The following is a 25,744-nucleotide window of genomic DNA, read 5'->3' as shown; positions in this document are numbered from 1 at the left end:
ATAGTAAATGCCCTCATGAATACAGAACTCTAAACCATTTTATATGACTGACTGAATTTATCCTCATGATATCCATATAAGGCAGGAGAGAGGAACACTATCTTCATTTTACAAGTAAAGAAGTAAAAATGCAAAAGATTAAGTGACTTGACCAATTTCAGGAAAAAATGTCTTATCCCAGTTCCATGCTCAATCCACTACGTCTTCTGGTGGTCAGAAAAAGACCAAAAAGTCCAGCATTTTCAGTGCATTTGATTATAACAAAATACTAAGGCAGGAAAGGATGAGAGGGGTAGAGAATGTTAATAATGATTAAAAACATAAAAGTAAGTAACATTTACATAACTTAAATACGTCTTAAAAGGAGGGAAAAGTTGCAGTTAAGACCACAATCTATAACTTAAGAAAACTAAAGTAACTCTGCCAGAATATTTGAAAAGAAAATAATTTCATTACCCTGTTGCTTGTTTTATGTAGATGCTGGATTCTGAACCATCGAGGCAGCATATTATTGTTATCTCTGTTGAAGTATTGCTATAATTTTTGTTGCTGTTTGCTCTGGGCTTCACATTTTATTTAACATCATTGCAATTAAGAACTTAACCACAAACCATAGTCAAATACCAATGTCAATTACTCAATGATAATTTAGAACATAAAGTTAAATGAAGTGTCCAGTCTTTATAATGTTGTCTCCCAAGAGCTGTCAATAACTCATTTTATTTTTGTGTCTGGGAACATCCAATTCGGACACATTTATCCAGTATCTATTTGATCTTTCACTATTTAAATTCCTGAAGTGTCCCCCCGAAAATAAGTGGCAGCATCTGCATATGTGCATCTCAAGCTAAGTTTTATTTGTCATAATTAAGCACTTTCTCTTTTCACTTAAAGAAATTCTCTGAGCACTATTGTTGTTTTCAGTTTACTAGAAATTTTAACTTTCTCTTTCTGTTTTCATTGTGCTAGAGTGGAATTTAGATTAATGCCAAATAAGACTTTAAGAACACCTAAGAAAGTGTTACTATGTATTTGGAAATGGTTTGTTTTTTTTTTTAGTAGAGTAACAGTAGCAATGCCCACAGCTAGCACCTGGATCTTTGCTTCTAAATATTGCATTCCCTAATAATGAGGAATGAGGGCTAGGGGAGGGAGGCTAGAATACGTTTTCTGTTGCAAAAAGCAATTAAGTACTCAAAGAATGGTAGAGACATGTGAAAAGAATAGAAGCTGGCTTGGAGGAGTTCCACTGACTAGATTTGGGATTGTTTGAGCATCAAGAAGAATAATAGTAGTTACTGGTAACAATTGAATAAAAAAAGAATCTATGGTTCTGAAGTGATTCTAAAAAGGAAGACGACTGAGCTCCTCTTCAAAGAAGAATACCTACTAACACGTAGAAGGAATGGCGAAATTTGAAAAACAGAACTTTACAATCATCATTGAAATAATTAACTTGAGGAAAGATTATCCATAGATGTTAAAACTTTCACCAAGTGAAAGTTTGTTGGGGAACAGGATATCAAAACAGTGTGAATGTATTACCCCAAGGTTACTTACTAATTATGAAGAAAAAAAGGTGTCTTTCAGTAGAGAAATCTGATGGATACCACTTCATCAAGTGATCAAACTTAATATCACCAATAGTAGGACAAACTGACAAATGTGCAAAAGAAATATCATAACATACCATCATCTATATAATATTCTTACAAATAAATTTAGTTCTGATCTAATGATGCAGAAACAACAGTCAAATTTAGATGATGGTGGATTCTACCAAGCAATTGATATGGACTCTTCAAAAATATCATTGTCAAGAAGCAAACAAACAAAAGCGGTAGAATTGTTTTAAAGAAATTAAAGAGGCATGTCAACTAAATGCAGTGTTTGATTCGTAATTGGATCTGGACCAAAAAGAAAAAATCCATAAAAACCATTATTGGGACAATTAGGGAAATCTAAATATGGATTGTTTATTACATAGTATTATATCAATACTAAATGTTTCAAGTGTGAAATGATATTGTGGTTTGTAAGTAAATGTCCTTGCTCTCTGGAGATGAACATTGAAGTGTTTAGGCACGAAGTGTCATCATGTCTGTAGGTTACTTAAAAATGGCTGAGGGAGAAAGAGAGAAGGGTCGGGTGGGGAAGGAAGAGAGAGAAAGAAAATGTGTAAAACATTAACAATAAGGATATATGGGTATTTACTGTTCCTATTGCTTCAACTCTTCTGTGGATTTAAAGATTTTTTAATACAAAACATGGAAGAAATATATAAAAAGGAGTACAATAACATGAATACACTGACAACTGTTATTTAACTTGTGAGTAGTTGCTGACTTTTCAATGTAATTTAGAGAAAGGTTTACAAGTACAGATGCTGGAGTTAGACTGCTGGGATCCCAGCTCTACCACTTGGGAAATGTGCGACCTATACAGATCACACAGCTTCTCTCTGCTCTCATTGTCATTTTTAATTTAAAAAACAGTAAATTCACAAGATTCATAGAGCTTACTCACAGGTTTATTGGGAGGATTAAATGAGAAAACCCAAATAAAGTACTTAGAACAGTACCCATCTCATTAGTAAGAGCTCAATAAAATGCTAATTATGATAAGGATTATAAGTATGACAAGGAGGAAATGCCCTAGTATCTAGGACACTATATTAAAAATTGGGGATATAAAAATTAATAGGAGAGCAAGTTCTCATCCTCAAGCACATAAGTCCAGTAAGGAGAAACAGAAGTAAGCAAAGATGTCCCGATAACAGATGCATGTTAAGGACACAGAAGAGGCAGTGATTAATTACATAGGTTTAGGAAAGTCAAAAAGGTTTGAAAAAGACGTAGTGCTAAAAAAGTTCTTTCAAAAAGGAAATTTAATAGATATCTGAAAGATATATAAAAGGTATCTTTCACAATGTAAGAATTCACAGAATATAATGAAACACATTACAGTATTTCTTTTATTTGAAAATTATATTTTAAAGATCTGATACTGTAATTTTGAGCAGGTTTGCTAGGGAATCATCACAAAAGGCTAGAAAATTTTAATGTAACTATCATCACCTCTTTAAGCAACCAAAGTCTCTGTGTTTAAAAGAGTCACTGATACATGAGTTGAAGTATACATTAATTATTTTTAAAATTAAATCAATTTTGTTACTGGGTCTTGACTAATATGATGTCAGATTTGTCAGTTTAACCTTCGGTGTTTTTAGTTTGCTTACTTGTTTTCTAAAGAAAATGATAATTACTCCAAATTTATCTGATGTAGAACCTTAAACAGAAATTTGAAAACAACTTAAATGTCCATCAATAAGGGAGTGGTCATGGAAGTGATGGCACAACAGTCTTTCTGTGTCAAACATTGTGGACTTCAATTCAGGCCTGAATTGTTGTTAGAGGGACCTCCCTAACCTGTGATTTCGGCATGCCATTCTGCTCCTTATACTCATTCACTGGCTCCTCGTCATGTTCATTTAGCTCATTATACTATTTCAAACACTCAGCATGGCATTCAGTACCACGTTTCATGATGTGACCCTTGCCTATCCCACTGGCCTCATTTCCAACCACATTCACAAATATAGCAGCTAATTGCAGTTCTTAGAATACACGAGAGTCCAGGAAATGGCATATTTGGGGGCCTTGAAAAGAGAAGAACTTGCCAAAATTTATACTATTTGTAGGTGAAATCTCGTGGAGATAATTTCTTGGGCTTGTCTTCCTAGCTTCAGGACAGCAACAGAGGAATAAAAAAGTCCAATCTGAGACTCCTTATGAAAACATCCAGGGAGGCAACTTAAGAAGGCTTGTATAGAAATTTACACTCTTTCCGCTCTTATGTAAATAATCAGGTCAAAACGACTAAGACTGGTGACCTTATTTTGTGACCAAATAAAAACATCGTTCTTAAAAAAAAAAAAAGAAATACACTCGAGTGCCTCCACACTTTCACATGGAATGCCATTTTCCCCCTTGTCTGCTACACTAATATCTAGACGGGCTTCACCTGTTAGTTTGACCATTATCACCCCCAAGATTTTCATCCCTCATGCTGAGTTTGTACCCTCTTCAGTGCTTTCATAAGCCTTTGTGCATACTTCTATCATAAATTATATGTATATACAGGTTTACTTTTAAATATATATATCTTACACCATATTTTCAGAGTTGTTTTTCTTATCTAGCTCCCTCACTAGACTTTGAGCTCTTTAAATGCACAGCACCTGCTCTGAAGTAGTGTACAGTCTCCTGACAAAGACAGACATGACAGGTGTACGAGGTGTTAAAAGAATAAAGAAGAAGGAATTTCTCTGCAGGGAGGCAGGAATAGGAAAGATACCAGGAAAAACTTTCAAGAGGAAATGTGAGCTGAATTTTAAAGGATAAGTAGAAATTCGCCACAGGAATGGGTGAAGGACCTTTGACTCAGACTGAGCAGCATAAGAAAAGCCAACAGGCACGAAGCAGCAGAAGTCTCGAAATGCAAGGGCAGTCCACTGCGACTGGGCCCACAGCAAGAAACAGTCCTCAACAGATAAGGCAATGTCAGCCTGAAAAGGCTTCTACTCAAATAATCAAGATTCTACCCCCAGTTGTGAACAGCCGATGGTCTGTAAGCAGTAGATGGCACAATCAGATTACCTTTATATGTTTTCAAGCACATCAATTGATTTCTTTTTAGAACCTTAAGCAAGAGAGAAGATCTATGATATGTAATAAGGTCATAAGGTACGGAGACAAATATATTCATTTTCTCATTAAATTGTTTCCTGAAAACCACAATATGTTTATTAAGATTACACCTTGTCCATCTTTTTTTTTTAATCCCTTTTATTAATAAATAGAAATGACTAGCTCTTACACCTTCAAAAGTGTACTGAACTGAAGTGGACGAGGCATTGCAGAAGCTGTTACACTGGTGTAAAGACGTATAAGACACAGTCCCCACCTTCATGAAACTAATAGTCTAGCAGAACAAATAATATAGATCCATAAATAACCACAATATAGGGCAGTGTGAGATATGCTTCATGCAGGTGTTATATGTAGAGGAAGTACAGAAGATTTGCTGCTGTGAAAATCCGGAAAGCAGACTGGAGAAAAGTGGCATTTAGGCTAGGACTTGAGGCAGGGCTTATTTTTAATACATTGTATTAGGACAGAATACAAACTTTAAAAATAAATGTGCTTGGCTGGGTACAGTGGCCCACGCCTATGATCTCAGTACTTCGGAAGGCCGAGGTGGGTGGATTGCTTGAGCTCAGGAGTTCAAGACCAGCCTGGGCAATATGGCAAAACCCTGTTTCTACTGAAAAAAAAAAAGCCCAAAAATTATATGGGCATGGTGGTGCATGCCTATAATCCCAGCCACTTGGGTGGCTGAGGCAGGAGAGTCCACTGAACCCAGCAGGCAGAGGCTGCAGTGAGCTGAGATCGCACCACTGCACTCCAGCCTAGGTGACAGAATGAGACTATGTCTCAAAAAAAAAAAAAAAAGTACTCATTCACTATTAACAATGACTCACTTTTAGTCAAATATTTTCTTAGAGTTAGGAGTGGTGGTGAGGTAAACCAAAAAAAGGCAACCAAAAGAGGGAAAAAAAGAAAATATGTTTGTAGAGGATGACTTTTTTTCAGCCCTTGATATAAACAAATGTTGAATTATTAGTTGCTTACAACTGCAGACCAAAATGGTAAACTGGAAAGATTTTTTTTCAAGAACTTAAAACTATTAGATAACATTTCAGCAGATGTGGATTTTTACCTATCCCACATTCTTCTTCTACGGGTTAAAGCTGTTCCTCCATGGAGATACTTGTGGCAATAATCAATGTTGACTGAAGTTGATGAAGGAAAAGGAAGGAAGGTTTGAGTAGGAGAATAGTGGAAAGAAATAAAATCATAGCCTGTGTTCTGTTCAGATCTCACCCTGCAATCCATGCACATATCAAATCTCTCTACTTCAAAGTCTCACAAGCACTTCAAACTGAACACATCCAAAATTGAAATCATTATCTGCACCTTCTCCTGTGTTCTCTAGCTCACCAAATGATGTCCCAGAGACTTGGGAGTCATCTTGATTACATCTTCTTCACCTTTCACGACCAGCATTACAGATACTGCAGCCACCATGTGACTGAATGTGAATGTGAATATAAGCCAGTTGCTGAGTCAAATGCTTTGGGTTTCCTCATTTGATCCTCATAAAAAATCCTGAACTGTTATCTATATTTTATCAAAAAAGAAGCTGTAGCTCAGACTGTTAAGTTTCTCAAAAACACAATTTGTGGTGGCAGCAAGTCTGTCTGCCAAGCCCATGTGCCCCACCGCTGCCCTAACACTGTGTGCCTGTCCATCTTTTTTTTTTTTTTTAAGTATCTTTCAATCCCTCTCCTTCTCTTTGTTCCCACCACCACTACTTAAAATGCAGCCTAATTTCTCACCAGGTTGACTTCCTACAGGTCCCAGGCATTTGCACTAAAGGAAGTGAGCCCCACAGGGAAATGAAGCACATGCTTCTTCCAAATGGGCCAGCTACTGAAGAGGCCCCAGCTGATAGACTCCTCGCAGCAATGCAGACCTACTGATTTTTCAACCAACTCTTATATATCCATGTCTCCTGTGAAACACTGACAACTACATGAATTTCAAAAAAATATTAAAACACTCCAAGCAAAATTAAATTCACCTGAGTGCTAGATCTGATCCATTAGCACCAGGTATCCTCTGAAATATTATGTAATTTATTGGCTTAAAATCTTTACAGTGTTCCTCTACAATTTTGTGATTAATGCAAATGTGTTTAATATGATATCAAAAGCCTTCCAGGAGTCAGCCCTTTCCCACTTCTCCCACTGCATCTCTCATCAGATGCCCTTCATACATATATCCCACATATGCTGGGTTGAGATTCTTACAGTTCTCGGAATGTGCTCCTCCCTCTGGCTCCTGAGTTTTAAATGCATTTTTCTGTGTGCCCAGGATACTCTTCACATGACTGATTTATCCCTTGAGATTCAGCTGGGCCATCACCACTCCATCACTGCTGGTCTGGGCTACTGCCCCCTAAGACATGTTCTCACAAAATCCTATACCAAAACATGCCTTTCCCAAAACATGCCTCTTATTCAGTATTGACTTCCTCTGTGGGCTTTCAATACTGATAGTGAGTGACATGAATGCCTAGAGCTTCATTTTACTGGGATGATATCTGCAGTAGTTGGTCCTGGATCATGCAGGTAATAGCTGGCTCTCTCTCTCCATACTCTCTCTCTATATATAATATATTATAATAATATATAATATATAAATAATATATTTATATATTTTAAAATATATTATATACTTATATATTATATTAAATATATTTATTATAAATATAAATATAGTAATACATAATATATAAATATATATTATATATTATAATCTGTATTATATATACATAAGATAATATATTTTTATATATATATAGAGAGAGAGAGAGAATGGAGAGAGCCAGCTATTACCTGCATGATCCAGGACCAACTACTGCAGAAATCATCCCAGTAAAATGACGCTCTAGGCATTCACATCACTCACTATCAGTATATACTGATACTATATATATAGATAGATACTATATATAATATATAGATACTATATATATGGTATCAACTGAATACCACTGAGTCCATGAAGTCTTCCTTGATCCTCAGCAGCAGAAAATGATTCTTTCCCTGAACTTCCTCAAATCTGTATCCCTAACTTATTCCTATTTAAGAATCATAGAAGGAGTAAGAGCCAATCATCTTACTAAATTGAACTGCTTGAAAGTAAGGGTCCCTGTCGTATTCACCTTTGTATCTTCCCAGCACCTAACTTAGCTCTTTACCTCTAGTAAGCTCTCGAATAATTACCAGATAAATCATAGGAACTCTAAATGCTAACGTTCCACAATTCAATTCCATCTCCCTTCAATTCATTTCCCAAGTGTAAACACTTAGATAACCACAACTGTTCCACTCGGAGGTTTATGGATGGATATTATTAGAGAAATGGGAAAAAACGGTTCAGAAGCACAGACAGCTATCCCATGAAAGTTTTTATTTTAGAAATGAATAACTCAATAATTTTTCTACTTCCAATTGATTATTTCCAAAACATGATTATGGTAAACAAAACCATTTGATAACATGCTATACTATCTGTCCTAAGATGGATCCTAGAAAAACTCGGCTCAGAATTCTCCACTTGTATTGTATATATTGAGCACACACTAATAATAGCAAACATCTGTCAAGAACTGTGGAAGGCACCCTCCTTATAACCAGTAAGAATCTTGCAAAGTTAGATTTAAAGATTACAACATTGCAGCTCAGAAAAGTTAAAATGTCTAGTTTCTCACAGGTGGTAAGTCATAGGAACAGTTCCTATGACTTATGTCATATGTTGGTGACCAAGCATACATTCTACTGTTTCCTTGGCATTGCCTCCCTAACATAAGCCATAGCTCTACTAGTCAATCTTATAATTGCTAGTAACTTTAAGATACATATGCTTTAAGTCTCCCTGAACAAAGAAATTTCTGAACTTTTATTTCTAGTACTATCAATTTTGTTCCCAAATATTTTCTTATTAAAATTCTGCCTTAAAAACATTTTTCATGACATGTCATAGTTTGTTCAATCAGTTTAAAGAACATTGTCAGGCTGGATGCAGTGGTTCATGCCTGTAACCCCAGCACTTTGGGAGGCCGAGGCAGGCGGATCACCTGAGGTCAGGAGTTCAAGACCAGCCTGGCCAACATAGCAAAACCCCATCTCCACTAAAAATAAAAAATTAGCCAGGCATTGTGGTGGGCACCTGTAATCCCAGCTACTCAGGAGCCTGAGGCAGGAGAATCGCTTGAACCTAAGAGGCAGAGTTTGCAGTGAGCCAAGATCATGCCAGTGCACTCCAGCTTGGGCAACAGAGCAAGACTCTGTCTCAAACAAACAAACAAACAAAAAGAACATTGTCTTCTTAGAACCAATTCCATTAAACATTACAATTCCACATATTTCACCAAAGTTTTTCACTAAAGTGTCATAGGGTGATAAGTGACATTATTTACTGCCAAAAATATCTTAAACAAGGAACCCTTTATGTACCTAAAACAAGAGCATAAATGCCCATAGGTGCTATTATAACTGTTTACATATGTCATACAATAAAAATATTTCTTACCTGAATTGTTCCATGGAGAATTAATGAATATGAAATATAATTCCCTCAGGTTAATGATAGGCTGGTGTTAGTAATTTCATTTGGTGGACTTTGTTTTTATATTTGCTTCTTTAAGTATTAAAAACATAAACTGTCCTTTAGGTTAGAATGGAGGTCAATTTATTAGATTCATAAAACAGAAGAAAGGAATTATCAACTGAAAGGGAAAAGTTTAATGTAATAATTGAATTAAAATTAACTTACTATAATTATGTATGGAATAAACACATCTCTAAGAAATATAGTTTTCCTAAAGAGAAGCAACTCAAAAACACAACTAATGTTTTGTTTATAGTTTTGTAAAATTATTTAGAAGGTATGCCTTTCAAGACATAGGTTAGCCAAAATTATTTCAAGAAATATGTTCATCTAACCTTTGAGCTGGCACCTTATCCTGGCTATTCTCTGCCTTAAGACGTAGAAAGCTGCAAAACAAATGTCCAAAAAAAGAAATTCCAGATCTTTTCTCTGTAAGAAGGCTGGACTTGGGTATTTATCAACTTGTTACATTCCCGGAGACTTACACATATTCAACTTTCAGTGCTTTTCTGAAACAAAAAAAAAAATCTAGGACATGTTTAAAATAGTAATATTTTAGTCACCATTTTGTTATTAAAAAAACATTTCATAACAAAAATATTAACCAATAATTGAAGTTATGCTATTCTTCTATAGTCCAAATTCTAAATTAAAATATTTCAGACCTTTTATGATGCTGTACTTTCAAATCCAATTTTTCATTTCCAGAATATTAATTTCTGATTCCTAGAGACAGTATCCTTTTATTTAAATGGGAGTTGGAAAACACATCTGAAAAAATTTAAACTTTTGATCAATTAGTAAGAAAGGCTAATAGTTTTAAAATTGATACATTTTTACTTACCTGTTTCTTACATACTGTATGTTCCCTTCTCTCTCCAACTTTGGGGAGGAAATATAAATTTTTTTCTTCCCTTCCACAGCATTTTCTTCTTGCATGGCTGCTTTGGTTGTCAATAGCAACAAGAATTACCATGAAAGCACAGCCATTTCATTTGAACATACATAAATAACCCAGTTTGATGAAAGTAAAGAGAAGAAACTTGAAATGGTACTAATAATGGTCAGTGTTTGATCAACCTAGAGATTTTAGAGGTAAAAAAGGGATAATTTTATTTTTCTCTTCTAATTAATGCCTTTAAAGGATTAAATAACCACTGTAATTTACAATTATATATTTATTTGTATAATTTGTATAATTTAGGTGAGTGGGGCCTTCTTTTGGGTAATACAAGAAGAAAAAAATTCTAAGTCTAATTTGACTTAATTGAAGCAATAATTTAACTATTGATCCAGAATGATTGCTATGTATTTTTAAAGACATATTACATTTGCTTGCTAGACTTTTTTTTTTCATATTGGTCAGGTTTCTAGTGTTAATTTGAAAAGAACTCACCATATCTTGATGTTGACATATTCCTTACATAGAATAACAAAATACATCAGGTACAATCTAAGCAAACAGCTGAAATCAAAGTGTAAATAGCAAATTACATTCTGGATCACACATGTTATGACTATGGTTATATATGAGAAAGAAAAAACATAAAAGGATACCGTTTCTTTAATTGTATTTAATTGCCAATTTTGAATCATCAAATTTATAAGGAAAAATACTTTATTGTAAGCAAAGGTAAAACAACTTAATAAAGAATAGCAAACATCATTATGTTCTAACTAGTTGTATTAGTACCAAATAGCCAAACAGTTTTGTATAGTTTATTTTATCCTTGTAGTATCTTAAGGTTGGGTCATATTTTTCCTACTTACTATAAGTTAGTCTTGAAATATCTAGATTTAGTAAGTTTTATGGTATCAATATATAACTGACTTCAAGATAAAATTTTAGTCAATATCTTATATTTTTTAATTTGCATTTTAAAACTACACAAAACTGCATTTTATGTCAAAGCAATGTTAAATCTGGAATAGATTACTTCTAGGAAGTTTCTGGGATCTATTCTCTATTGAAGGATAAGGAAATTTTTATACGCAACCATCACAACAATTTTTATGAAAGTTGCCAGAAATAAATGCCCTACATACATTTTTTTTGCAGTATAAACCCCACTAAAAGATTCACTAAAATAGGATTCATTCATAGCACATAATATTGAAAAATCTATCTCATTTTCTCTTGATAATCTGTTGCTCTATAGCTATCATAAAATGGCCACAGTAGCAAATACAAGCAACATTTCAGCAAAGCTACTCAGCTAGCTTAGAACTCTAGAACTCTCTCTGGCAACTTGCCTAAGAACCCTTGCTTCAGTTCATCTGAAGGTTCTTCACTTTACTATATGTGGTTGAAATTAATAAGCACTCTGATGATTTTATGAAATTGTGACTCATAAACCAGAGAAACTAAACTATTTGGGGATTATGTTTCTTGCTTGCTAAACACAGGTTTATGGGTTTGGAGCCAGTCCTGAACTTTGGACAGTGTTAGGAAAATCCAGGATAAGAAACCTTAAAGAACTGAGCCTTTTTTTTTTTTTTTTAAATCCAAAGGTATGCCCATCTTCTGATGTATAGTTTCATTTACTGTAAAGAATTATAAAATGTCTAAATATTAGGCCAAGTATAAACTTTGGAAAAGAAATAATAAAATGCTACAAGCTAAGACGCAGTTACAACATGACTCAGACTGGAGGCATACACCCCCTTAAGCAAGCAGCACAGCATGACACATGCACTTTGTTAAAGGTGATAAATGCCAGGTGCATGCATAAAAGGGAAAGGTCCTCCCTGACACAATGTACTTCTGCCTCCCAACCTTAATCATCACCTAGAAAAAGCAATAGCTCTAAAAAGGTCTCTATACCCCAACCTTAATTTTCATGCTATATTTTTCATTGTCAAAAACATTGATATTAGCCTGCAAACTCTTCACAGACAACTACCTAACTCTGTACATTTATAACACCAACATCCAAGACAATAGACCCTATGGACAACAAATTAAGTAGCAATGTGGATGATCCCAACTTTCAGTACGCTAGTTTAGAACTATTAAAGACATAAAAAAATTCTTCACACCTCAACACAAGATTTAAGAACACAACATTTAGCAAACCTACACGTTATTTCTTCATAATTTTATACTTTTCTCCCAAAAAGTAATTGTTTCAAAAATCACTTCTGCCTTAGTTAGGAAATAAAACTGTACATCAGAATGTCTCAATTCTTGGCCATACATAGACACCAAGACACAATCTTTTAATTCTTCAGGGATGTAAAAACTCAACCAAGAGACAAGGGACCCTGAAACCACCACTATCTATGTCAAACATCATAAAATATTTCTATAATCATGTAAACTTGAAATAATCTGTTACCATAGTTAGTATACACAATGTAAAATCAACTCTAAACACCCAAATACACTAAAAAATATAAATAAACATAAACTGTGATTTGTGTTTTTCTATTAATTATCAATGGCTTTGCTATTTGTTGGTATGTAAATATTTTGCAGATAATTACCAAGTACCTAAAAAATCTTAACACTAAAATAAAATAGAGGCACTAAACACTTTGGAACACTATTTTGGTGGGAAGTTTATGTTTGGAAAGCCCATCCATGGAGTTTCTGAAATTCAGCAACACAAACCTTTGACCATTTAGGGGCTTTCCTTAGAAACTGAATTTAAGAACTTTGATTTATGAAAATAAAGCTAGTCCAGGCACGGTGGTTCAAGCCTGTAATGCCAGCACTTTGGGAGGCTGAGGCGGGCAGATCACGAAGTCAGGAGATCGAGACCATCCTGGCTAACATGGTAAAACCCCGTCTCTGCTTTAAAAATGCAAAAAAATTAGTCAGCTGTGGTGGCAGGTGCCTGTAGTCCCAGCTACTCGGGAGGCTGAGGCAGGAGAATCGCTTGAACCCAGGAGGCAGAGGTTGCAGTGAGCTGAGATTGCACCACTGCACTCCAGCATGGGTGACAGAGGGAGACACCACCTCAAAAAAAAAAAAAAAAAAAAAAAAGGGCTAAAGCTTTTCAGAAATCAACATGGTTTTTGGCAAAGTAAGCATAAATCCAAAATTCCTAGCTGTGTTTTCCTTCTGTGTATATTATCACAAATTGAAACTGTGATGACATATTTCCTAACATTTCAGAGTAAGAGAATAACATTTACAAAAGGCAACCCTAACCTTGTGATCTGATGATATTACAGCAAAGTAATGTCAGTTCTGGAGAATTTATATTATTAATCTACAGAATGGTTAAAAAGATATTGATCAAATGAAGTGTTTGGTTTTAAAATTTAGTTAAATCTTGACTCTCAACATGCAAATAACCCATGCCAAATCCTTATTCTCAAATTTGCACTCCCTTGGCATCTAGTAACTACCAAAGCTAATGTATGGCAGAAAATGAAGGCTTCTAATAAAATATAATCAGAAAAAAACTGTTTGTTCTCCGAAACAACAACTATCTTCTAAAGCTAAGAAATCACTTTGATTATTCATATCTCTTTCCTCCCATCAGAGTTAAGAATAACAGGTTGATTTTACAGTATTTCAGCAGGCTAAGTTTAAACTAAAATTCTTCAGAAAATCTGTAAAATAATATAGAATGAAAAAATAGATGTCACTATTTTACCACACATCATAATGCTTTATCATGTCTGGCCTGTAATATACTCCTTCATTCTGGCTTTATTAGAAATTTTATTAGGAATTCTATTATGGCCATAATTGTGTCTTTAATTATGTATCAGTAGCAATAAAATCAGAAAACTTAAAAAGAAGTCTTAGTGAATTAAAATAAAAAGTTTATTTGTATTTGATATTACTTAATTGAATTATTTACCTTATAACATACCAATTTTTAAATAACTGGTGTATTTTGCACCCCAATTTGCCCTGGCATGTTCCCAGGGATGTACCGTCAATATGCTACTAGTATCTTCAATGGCTGTAGTTGGTGATTTATATCACTTCGAATTTTTTTCAAGCCAAATTATCTTGGCTACATTTTACTATCTCTGAGGACTGATCATTTGTTTGTTCCCGTGAAGACAGAAAACCTTGGCCCTGGCAATGCTAACTTTGTCACCTCGCCGCCACGTTGATACAGGGTGACAATTCAGACAGGCAGATTCTTGGTTCGCACTAGTTTCTGCAGAAAAGGCGTTTGAAGACCTTCTTTTTGTTACTCCCAAGGAGATGCGAACCTTACTGGATTGCTGCCCTCTCAGAATATCATTGAGTCATCTTTTTAAAAATTACTATTTTCATTTTTTGAGAGAGAAATTATCCTAGGGTATATGTGCATCAGGATTTCAGGTTCTATTGCCTAGGGCTTCAACAGTACATGAGAATCAGACCTTCCGCACACCCAGTGAAAAGATGACTCAGGTTTGGGTACGGGATGTTGATATGCAGAGTATTGCCTATAGACTCTGCTTTGAGTCTGTTCAGGTCTAAGCAACTTATATAAATAAACCCTTATAAATCCAGGTGAATTAAGAAAACAGTTGAGGTTACTTCGATTCCCTGGAACACCTATAGCAATCAGGAACTTTGGGGAAATAAGCACTGGTCAGGGATTCTGTTGTTCCTGGGCTCACTGGCCCGTATCCATGTATCAGCATCAGTAGGGTAAATGATGCCTAGGAACAATGTTCATGCCTTTCCTCTTTATTCCAAGCCATAATTGGCATGGAAATGAATAAGTATATAGCAAAATGATGATGAATTTATATATTGCTATCCAATGGATACAAAATTGTTTTTAAAAAATCTCCCACTGCTTTCTTTGCAGATCCTCCTTATACTGGAGCCTAGGCGGGGCCCTATCCATGCTCTATTCACAACGTCTCTGGATATCAACTCCATCAGTTGTTTACTGATCTTCAAAATATATAGACTTAAAAAAGAAAAAAAAAAATGAACTGGCCTTTAATCTGTTAAATAACACAGCGAACTTCAGAACACTGTTAGTGATTCTAACCTGAAATGATCTTGTCTATTCTGGAGCTGTCCATCCAAAACCCTATACACTTCACCCATCACAGCTAGATGTTCTGGGCTGAATCCAGCTGAGCTGTCACAAAGCTATGTACATAATGCTTCTTAAACTATGTATAGAACAGCTTTCCGTGAACCGTACTTCTAGAGTAAGGGCCTCATCTTATGCTGACGGATATTCTATGAAACAGCTTTTCAAAAACCACCACTGGCTTCATGATAGGAATGTTGCTGTGGCCCCTTCCATTCCATCATTCACTCCCACTCTGCAAAGGGCCACGTGAAAGTCTTCCTTCAGAACTACATGAACGAAAACCGTAATTTCTGCCAGATAACTGGTTTGCTTTTTCCCTAACAAATGACACAAATTAAATCAGCAACAACATCTTTTACCTTTGGCTACCAGAAGCTAATAACTAAATTGTAGTACGTATATAGGATCCTATGGCTTACATATCTGCATTTGAAAAACCCTCCACCTAATATTTCTATTTTACTCCCATTTTCCTCCATGTAGCCCCTATTTCCTTATTTTAATTGTATGAATTCCTAGAAGCCACTTTATATACTTTCCCAAACAAGACAGGGCATAAACAAATAGAAATAAAGAAATCAATTTATCTTTTAAGGTATCTTCTAAGGAACCAAAAATAGAAGGTGACTGAACAGAAAGTTTCTACTCTAATATTAGCCATGATTTACACTCCTTTACATCACATATTTAACATAAGAAAATTTGTAACAATAAAATGAAAGCTCTTCAATTATTATACTAATACAAAAATCAAATGTCTTTAGATATGTCCTCCATATCTAAAGGTACACAACAGTGACGATGATATACGCAGATATTGATTGCAGCATGTTATATAAAAACAAAATATTGAAAACCACTCAAAGGTACATAACTAGGGTATTTTTAAGTTAATTACGGTACATTCATTCACGTAATGGCATACTGTATAGCCATTTAAAAGAATGAGTCAGGTTTAAATAACTGATGAGGACTGCTTTCCAAAATGTAGCATTACATGAAAAAAAAAATCAAGATACAGAATCGTTTGTACTTCATGCCATCATTTATGAAAAAGGGAAATTTTGAAAATGTTAAGAAATCTCTACAAGGATCAATAGGAAACAGTGGTAGCCTGTTGGAAGGTGGAACTAGGTGTCAAGAAAACAGCAAAGTTAGAAATACTTACCTTCACTGCCGTCTTGCTCTTAGTATGTGTCTTTTAATTTTTCACCTAACCATGCATTTCTTGCTTTTTTAAAAGGAGACAATTTAAGTATATAATTGGAATAAGGATCAGAATAACTAATAGAAAATATATGCCCCTATGGTTTTAAGGACACTACAAAAAGTATTTTGGTACAAAAATATCTTAATATTTTCTGAAAATATTTTTATCATAAAAGGTGTCCCCAAAATGGTATTCAGATCTCAGAATTCTACATATTCCTCCTTAATAGGTCATGGGTCTAGGAAAAAAAAAAAAGCCTATACTACATACATAGGTATAAACATTATGGCTAACGGCTGGGCCTGGTGTCTCACGCCTGTAATCCCAGCACTTTGGGAGGCCAAGGTGGGTGGATTACCTGAAGTCAGGAGTTCAAGACCAGCCGAACCAACATGATGAAACCCTGTTTCTACTAAAAATACAAAAATTAGCTAGGTGTGGTGGTGCACACCTGTAATCCCTGCTACTCGAGAGAGAGTGAGGCAGAATTGCTTGAACCCAGGAGGTGCAGGTTGCAGTGAGCCGAGATCCTGCCACTGCACTCCAGCCTGGGCGATGGAGTGAGACCCCACCTCAAAGAAAAAAAAAATTATGGCTAAACTACAAAGATAATAAAATATCAATGAATTAAATAATTCCTAAAGGAATGTGTGGATCTTTCTTACAAGTATAGGATAGGCAGGAAGCCATTGGAAGACCCTGGCAAATGGACACGTCTCACTCCATTCTCCTATCTTCAGCCCATTGCCTCTGGTCTGATAGGAAACAGATGATAAATGGGAGCAGATGGACATTCACTGAGTTGTCAGAAGGATTTCTTGGGAAAGAAAAGGGATCAGAGAATACTAAAATCAAGGAAAGATCAGACTCTGGATATGGGATTGTTGGAGCCTTTGGGTCAGTATTGCCATTCAGTCTTTCCCCTTAAACTGTCTTCTCTACTGAGTAAGAAGCCATTGGGCAATTGATAAAAATTACAAATGTAACTGCCATTTGACCACACATAAAAATTTATTCTGCAGAAACACTGAGAACACGCAAAACAACATTTTTAACATATGTTCAAAGTTTTTTTTATAATTGCTTGTGTTAGCAAAAGATTAGAATCAACACAAATGTTCATCAGTAAGAGACTTGCTAATAAATTACAGTATACCCATACAATAGAATGCTGAGTCCATTAAAAAGTAAGGAGGCAGCCGGGCAAGATGGCTCAGGCTTATAATCCCAGCACTTTGGGAGGCTGAGGTGGGCAGATCAGTTGAGCTCAGAGCTTGAGACCAGCCTGAGCAACATGGCAAAACTCAGTCTCTACAAAAAATACAAAAATTATCCAGGTGTGGTGGCTCATGCCTGTGGTCCCAGCTACTTGGGAGGCTGAGGTGGGAGGATGGCTTGAGCCCATGAGGTAAGGGCTCCAGTGAGCCAAGATTGTGCCACTGCACTCCAACCTGGGAGACAGAGCAAGACCCTGTCTCAAAAAAAAAAAAAAAAAAAAAGTAAGGAAGTCTATGAAGAAAACCTTTCAACAGGTAGTTAAGAAAAAGCAGCAGCATACAAAGCAGTGTATATAGTATGCTTTCATTTGCACAAAACAAGTAGGTGGTAGGGGAGAGATCTATTGCAATTTACCCATAAGTAGGTAAAATATTTTTAAAAGTATACCAAAAACTGATCATGCTTGTTGCTCTGAGGAGGGATATTTGAGGAAATGAATATATTTTCTCCTACAAAATAAATTAATATTTTCCAAAGATTGGTGGAAAAATTTAAAACACTGCAGAAAATCAATGGGAAAGGGGCAAGAGTGTCTGCATGTCACAGTGGGAGGCAATAATGAGGGTTAGGCCATCAGAATCCCTCTCCCTTGCCCTTCCATTTCCCCCATGATGAAGGCCCATCCCTGTGATGAATATCTTCCCTTAGCCACTGAAAGACACTGCAAAGAATCACTGAGCATCACTTATCATCTGGAAAGCATGCAGTGGATTCAACTAACTCAAAATGCAAAGAACATGAATTCTATAGATAAAAAGCAACAAAAAGAAATGCTGGAAGTTACACTGGTTACAGGAGGTGAGGGAGAAGCCACCTACATTTTTGAAAGCTTACCAAAAATTTCCACAAAGCAAACACAGTGTTGTTTCTGGGACCAGAAGTGCCTTCTTGGTCCCAGTGTGTATATGCGTGGGCAACTTCAAGCAGCATATCCCTGTGGCAGGTATTTGAGGACAGATCTAGTTGCTGAACTGGCAGAGAGGAGAGTGCTTCCCTTTAGTTGGCCTGGCCTTCTAGCTTAAAAAGTACTAAAATTTCTAATCCATAAAGGTTAAGACCTGGCCATATTAAGCTTATGAAGGCATCTCAGGAAATTAGTAGATCTTAATAGTATTACATAAGATCAGTTCTAATTGGGGAAAAGAATAAAAGAGCAAAGCACTTTCTTTGAAACTTAACTTTGAAGACTACACATACTAACAAATTACCTGTTTGAAAAGGTCAAGACTCTTCAACGCTGATCTTACTTTGGAATCTGCATTCCAAGACCACTTGAAGTTACCCAAAGGTACATGATGTTCTTAAACAACCTTTCAAGGAAAGTAGCAGTTAAATATTCTTAATCAAAATCTTCACTTCCTAAGGATTTGTGGATTCAAGTTTAGTGTTGCAAGTAATCATAAAATTACCCATTGCCTTGCTTTTATTCCTACCCCCCCCCCCAAAAAAAAAAAAACCCAACAAAAAAAACACCAGATTCTGCATTCTCACCTCAAAATTAGAGGAGGAAACTAATACACTAAGGACAATGACGTGTACTTTGCTCCATTAGGCTGACCCCAGAATTCTGCTAGCAATCTTCAACATAGATATAAACAGTACAATCCTCACCCCTTTTGAGAGCCCCTGTTACTTCTTGGGTGCATACAGGTATAATTATTGCCTTCTTTTTTTTTTTTTTTTTTTTGAGACAGAGTCTTGCTCTGTCGCCCAGGCTGGAGTGCCGTGGTGCGATCTTGGCTCACTGCAAGCTCTGCCTCCCAGGTTCACGCCATTCTCCTGCCTCAGCCCCCCCAGTAGCTGGGACTACAGGTGCCCGCCACCACGCCCAGCTAATTTTTTGTATTTTTAGTAGAGATGGGGTTTCACCGTGTAAGCCAGCATGATCTCGATCTCCTGACCTTGTGATCCACCCGCCTCGGCCTCCCAAAGTGCTGGGATTACAGGCGTGAGCCACCACGCCCGGCCTAAAAATTGCTTTACATTTTAAATACTAATTCATGTTCAATGGAAATTGTCATAGTTGTTGACCTCAAATAGAAAGGCATTTACTAGTATAACCTCTCTGTGGAGGGAACACTATGTGTGGTCTTCAAAACAAATTCTAATGTTCTAACAGCTCTAATTTTCTCTTGATTATTTTAAAGAGAGTATTCAAAATCCAAATAATCAAAGAAGCATTCAAAATCCAAATAATCAAAGAAATATATAATCTATATAGTTTTGTGATTATGGACAGGAAGTTAATGACCAGTATAGGGAGCAAAAATAAATCATGTTCCATTTATAAGACTGAGTATCTGAATCCAGATAGGAGTAAGAAATGAAAATTTAAATATTTTATTTACTAAATCAAAATTCTGTCCTCAAAATCAATAGCCATGTCATTTGAAATGCAGAAAGAAATAATTCAATAATTTTTCATCATTTCCAATATCCATAATCATTAGCCAGTAATATGTTATACAACTAAAATTACTTGACCACTCCAAAATAGCTTCAGAATGAATTACTGTATCTCAGTCCCTATGTTTCACTAAACTGTAAGTTTATCTGAAGCCAATAAGAATCCAAAATTTTCACTTTACATGGAAGAGGCAGCAGGAAATGAGGTTCAGAGCTAACTAAGCAATGTCAAGCTGTAGGTGTAGGTTTCACATCTTTCCAAAATCTCCAGTAGAAACATAAGAAAACATCTCAATTTTCCCTGTTCTTAAGGATAAATGATATAAAACCATCCTAATTCACATCATTTCCTTCAGAAACCACAAGTTGCTCAATGACAGCCAAAGAACTCAGAAATGGAATAGTTTTGTTAAAACTTGGAACTGGTTGTATTTTGAGTTTTTCTTCACACTTCTATAAAATGCTTTCAACAAAAATGCTATTGTCATAAGCCACATATACAGTCAAACCTCCGAGTAAACAGAAGGACAACTATACAAAAATACAATATTTACACTCTGTATAGTTTTTCTACATTAAGGAAGTTTTCAGATGCAGTTTAGAGCTTCAACATACCTTAGGAACATGCTTGTGTAATACGAAAACTGTAGCTGAGAAATGTTAAACAGCTATTCAGGTACAAAAGTCAGAATTGAACTCAGTTATCCTAAATTATCTAGTGCTTTTGGTTAACAATTGTTTCCACAGCATACACAGCTTTTAAAGATGAAATATACAACCCTGAAAAATCTTTATTACAGAGGTCTCCACTTGGTAGAAGGAGAGAAATAACATAATTAAAACATGCCATCAAGATGACAAAAAAATTACAGAGCAAGAAACACACATTTTGTGACAAACCTCTGAGTGACTTAAGATGCTGTGTGCTGTAAATATGCAATCATCGGTGTGTGAACATATTAAAAATTTTTCACCTGACAATAAACAGCCACATCAATAGTCAATAAAAGCAAAGCCCATGACAGTGAGAAAATCAAATGTTGAATTTTCAATATGCTAGAGATCTGTTTAAGAGTCAAGAACACAAAACAAAGAATCAAAAAAAAAAAAAAAAAAAAGGGTATGACCTACAAAAGAACTATGAATACACAACCTGCCTATTTCTGGAACGGGTCATGCTTTCCCCAGCAGGCAGGAATATTTGGATAGAACGTTGGGTGGTACAGGCAGGAAGCAGCAGGACAGTTTCTATGTCCATTTGAGTAGCATCACTGATCCTTCCTTCCTCAGTCTTAGAGGGAAGAATGTAAAGTTTCCCAGCTATATCTGGCTCTGGTTAGACATAGTGAGCCAGAAGGAGAGGTTTACCAGCTTTAGCATCCTGCAACATTAGTCGGTTTCTCCAAACAAGTCCATAAATAGGAAGATAGCAAGTAAAAATGAAGGGCAGCATGTTTTGTACAGATATGTGTATTTGACTCACAAGAAAATTAAGTTAAACATCTCACAAATGCTCAACCAAATGGAATAAACACTCACCAAAGGGTCACTGCACTAAGGCATAAGATCTGCTAAATAATATAATGAGGGTACCACCACCTTTCCCTACCTACAAACACAGCTTCTGTGGGATAAGTTGGGAAGATCTATGCAGTAATGGGAATAGTTTCTTTTTGTTTTGCTATGCTGTTTTGAAGGAAAATTCCAAAGTGAATCATTCAGAAAAGAAGAGAACCAGAGCATCTCTGATGAGGAAGGGAGACTATCCCTTCCTTATGGGAAAGAACGACATGATTATCTAAAGGTCAAAAGGGCAAAAACATTTTTCACATTAAATTCTCTAGAAGTTATTTGGAATCTTTACAAGGAATCATAATAGATTGAATTGTGATACAATAGCAAGGCATTTTCTTGAACAAACATAGTGACAAAACTTTTAATTTCATAAAGCCTTTCTTTAAAAAAAATCACAAGTTTTCAGAGATATTTCATTCCCTCTGAGCAGCCTCTTTTTGATTTGTTCTGCCCCTTTGAGCTGACTTCTCAGCCCACATTCCTCTACCTGTTTATATCAAAACAAAGACAGGCAGAACTCCGAACTGACAAGAGACATTTGGGCCATCTAAGATGCTAGAAAAATAAAATACACAGAAGGAAACATTCACCTTTGAGCTAATTTTCACAACCTTGCCAACTTCAATGTTCATGGTAAAGAACCATTTGTGCCTTTTTAATTGAAAGGAATTTTATTTCATTGTAACACAGAGAACCTTGAAACTACTTTGATTTTGGAAGTATAAACGTAAAAGGTGAAGCAAATGTTTGCCTGCCTGCTATGTGTGAGCCGCTGGGCTAGACCCTTTGTACGGTGGGTCAATTGCATTCTGTTAAAGGGAGATGGTGGTAACTCCAGTTTCCAGTAAACGAAAGAAGTAGGCAAAGCTGCTGTGCAATCACTGGTTAGTCTATTCAATATTGTTTTAAGGGAAGATGATCCAAAAAGAAGAATGGTGCCTGGTGGAATTTAGTCTTCTACAGTGTCAGAAGTATTTGCACAGCTGGAGATTGCAGGTATAGAACTACTCATTTTTCATTCAGGAGGGTTATGTGTGGGTGTGTTGGGCCAACAGAAGGGTCCTTTCTTCACATTTTGGTTATTAGAGTCTGTGGGTTCTCAAATTCCGTACCAGGTAGGCAAATATTCATTTGCTTCACCTTTCTATCCCCAACCAGAGATTGTGGTCTTTATGTGCAATTAGAGTAAATATGTGACTCTCACTGTCCCTCTTTCACAAAATTAAGCATGACATTGCGAGTATCCTCAAAAATTAAAATAGCAGAGGGAACTCCTAATTTTCCTGAACTTAAATTTGCCTGACTCCTCACACTAGCAACCCTTCTCCAAGGCAGGCTTCTCCATTGCCAGCTCTAGCCTTTGTAACTACCCTTCTCTCTTCCTCTAAGCCCCTTCCTCACTAGCAATAAAATATATATCCCAATGTAGAACCCAACTTAGTTCCCATTATCTTACCAGAAGTGCCCCCACCCCGCCCCCAGCACTCTAAGGGTGCTCTGGAAATGTACTTAATCATTTGAAGACTATTTTTTTTGCAGTAGGAGTGAGATACAATTTTAAGATCACAATAAAATGCTGGGGACAAATTTCCTAAATTTCTCAAACTCTTTTGACATAGCTCTAAACTTTACCATTAAAATATCCATTTGTGGTCATAGAAAAGGTGAAAATCACTTTTCTGCTTTGGTACTTATTACATGAGGTTGGTTACTTAAAGAACTTACAAATAATGTTGTTTCAGAAGCTTTGTTTCATTTTACTGGGTGGTCCATTTAAAACACTGTCAATACAACTCCACTTCAAAAAAGGATTTACAAATGGGCCACTTTACACAACAGCTATGGTGAGGATTATATAAGTACTCTAAGGTTCGGAGCTTATTTTGTGTAAATATGGTCTAGACTCATTATCTTACCTCCATCTCCAAACCTGGAATAAACCTGGTGAGAAAACAGGAAGGAGCTGCAGATTTTGAGGGAAAATGCTAAAATAAACATTTAAGGTGGCTCTCTGTGAATGGGCCGTAATACAGGTGGCTTAAGTTGAAAAGAAGCAGAATAAGGAGTCCGGACTTTATCTGAAAATCCCCAAGTCAGACCTACAAGGCCAAGCCTTGCTCAGTAATGTGCCCTCTGATATGTGGGGTGAAGCCATGAACAAGGTGGAAAGCCCCACCTCCCAGGGAACTGAAGTCTCCAGGCTTGATACTCACGCTGACACTGTCCCCAGGACTGGCGAGCCCAGCCCCAGCAGCAGTCAATCCTCCCACCATAACGACATAGGCCAATCGACGACACTATTTGCCTGGGCCACCTACCAAACAAAAAGATTCAAAATAAATAAGGACACTTTTGAGAAGAAAGGTAATTTCCTCTTTATTATTACTTTAGAAAAAATGTCAACCACACCCAACAATTTTCTACAAACTCTTTTACGCCTGCAGAAATTTAAGGTTAAAACACCTTCACAGAAATAGCTCTGCTATGATCTAATGTCAAATTGCAGACAGTTAAATACTCCATCCCCCAACACACAAGGGTAGGAGAAAAAAGGGGAGGGAAAGATGCTTTCTTAACTAGAAATAGCACCAGCTAACACCAACAATTCTCAAGGCTGCCACTCACAGGATAGTTTCTGAAGCTTGAAATAAAACAGAGTCCTCAGAGACCCACACCTGTTACTGGGGGGAAAGCCAGGTTTGACTGATTCACCATAAACTGAAAAGTATTAAATAAGACATGTCAAAGCAGAAAAAAATTTCTGCCTTATATAAAAGGTGGATGGGGGGAGGAGCAGAAAGAAGGTTTCTCAAAAATCAAGTGTAACAGAGCTCTTTTTGAGACATAACTGTGGCAGAAACAAAAAACAAAAAAAAAAAAAAACAAAAAAAGTACTAGAAAAAAAGTCTAAATAAAACTAAGGAGAGTTTAAAGTGTAGCTGATAACTCAAGTGTCCTTGTGGTTTGAAACTTGCTTAGAACAACAATTCGTAGTATTTTCCTCTCTAATGTAAATAATGCCTAAAGAAAGTAATTTCAGGATACAGATTTCAGGATACCTGATTACACGTTGACACATTATTTGCTAAATTGTTTCCTTGTTTAGAGTCACACCTAAATGACTTTTTTCCTCTGGGTATCAACATTTTAATTGGCTGTTTTAGACATCTTTTTAAAGTTACAAAAAGCTATATGCATTCACATCATATGCATATCTTGTGATGGGTTTATTGTTGCAAATATGTGTGCAAGAAATGCATAACATACCCAAATGTGAGCACAGAATTGCTTTTAAAAATAAAATGAAAAGGTCTAGACTCTGGCTGCTCTCACATTTTCTTAAAGTCTCTTTATCTTTTCATTTCCCCTTTTCTTTTACCTGCCTTTTCTACCCCCAGCTCCAAAGTACAAAATAACCCCGAACTTTCTATTTCCTCCGACCAGGTAGTAAACAAGCAGCTGTGCTTTTTCTTGGCGCTCCACTGGTTCCCCTCCGTTCGCCTCCGGGTACAAGAAAGCGAATCAATTGTGGAACTGATTCGTTCCAAGATTGCAGGTAAAACAGGTGCTGCATCTTTCTTTAGGACTAGGCAGGGACCTACACGGAGGAGTGGGGGCAGGAGTCGCTGAAGGAAGGCGACCGGGCGGCGGTGTGCGCCAGAGTAAAACCTCTTCCCGCAGCAGCCATCTGCACTCGGGGCGAGCCTGGTCTGTAATTGCGCGGAGATGAGGGGGACCGAGCACACCCTCCCGACAGACCCAGTGTCTCTCACACACTGGAGCGGCCCCGGAGCGCGGGAGGACCGGCTGAGTGACAGCGGAGACGCGGCCCGAGGTTGTTGGAACCTGTCACGGCACGCCGCCGTCAGGCTCGCCCGGGTCTGAGGAGCAGCGCAGTGTGGGCGCTCTCTCACACACATCCACACACTCATGCTCACACTCACGGAGCGCCTACCCTCCGGTCC

At 36.6% G+C, this 25,744-nt stretch overlaps 1 protein-coding gene across 10 annotated transcripts in view; it reads right to left on the bottom strand.

The window, feature by feature from the left end:
- The window catches only part of NPNT (nephronectin), a 76,087-nt gene that overhangs the window by 49,547 nt on the left and 796 nt on the right, over positions 1-25,744 (bottom strand). For 4 of the 10 annotated variants that reach the window (XR_001490925.4, XR_012434995.1, XM_005555603.5 and 1 more), the window contains exons 2-3: positions 23,993-24,093; positions 9,635-9,685 (exon numbers count right to left, since the gene is read on the bottom strand). Coding sequence is in view for 4 of the 10 variants with exons in the window: in XM_005555603.5 (XP_005555660.2) it covers positions 9,635-9,685; positions 23,993-24,093 (152 nt within the window). In the remaining 6 variants the exon portion in view is untranslated. Of the gene's footprint in view, positions 1-9,634; positions 9,809-23,992; positions 24,094-25,744 lie in introns of those variants that run through there. The other 6 variants (XR_012434994.1, XR_012434996.1, XM_005555604.4 and 3 more) reach the window with 3 other exon arrangements.

The sequence above is a fragment of the Macaca fascicularis genome, chromosome 5 (assembly GCF_037993035.2).
Source record: "Macaca fascicularis isolate 582-1 chromosome 5, T2T-MFA8v1.1".
NCBI lineage: Eukaryota > Metazoa > Chordata > Mammalia > Primates > Cercopithecidae > Macaca > Macaca fascicularis.
The sequence above is the reverse complement of the archived record's forward strand: the minus strand, read 5'-3'. Positions and strand labels throughout refer to the sequence as shown.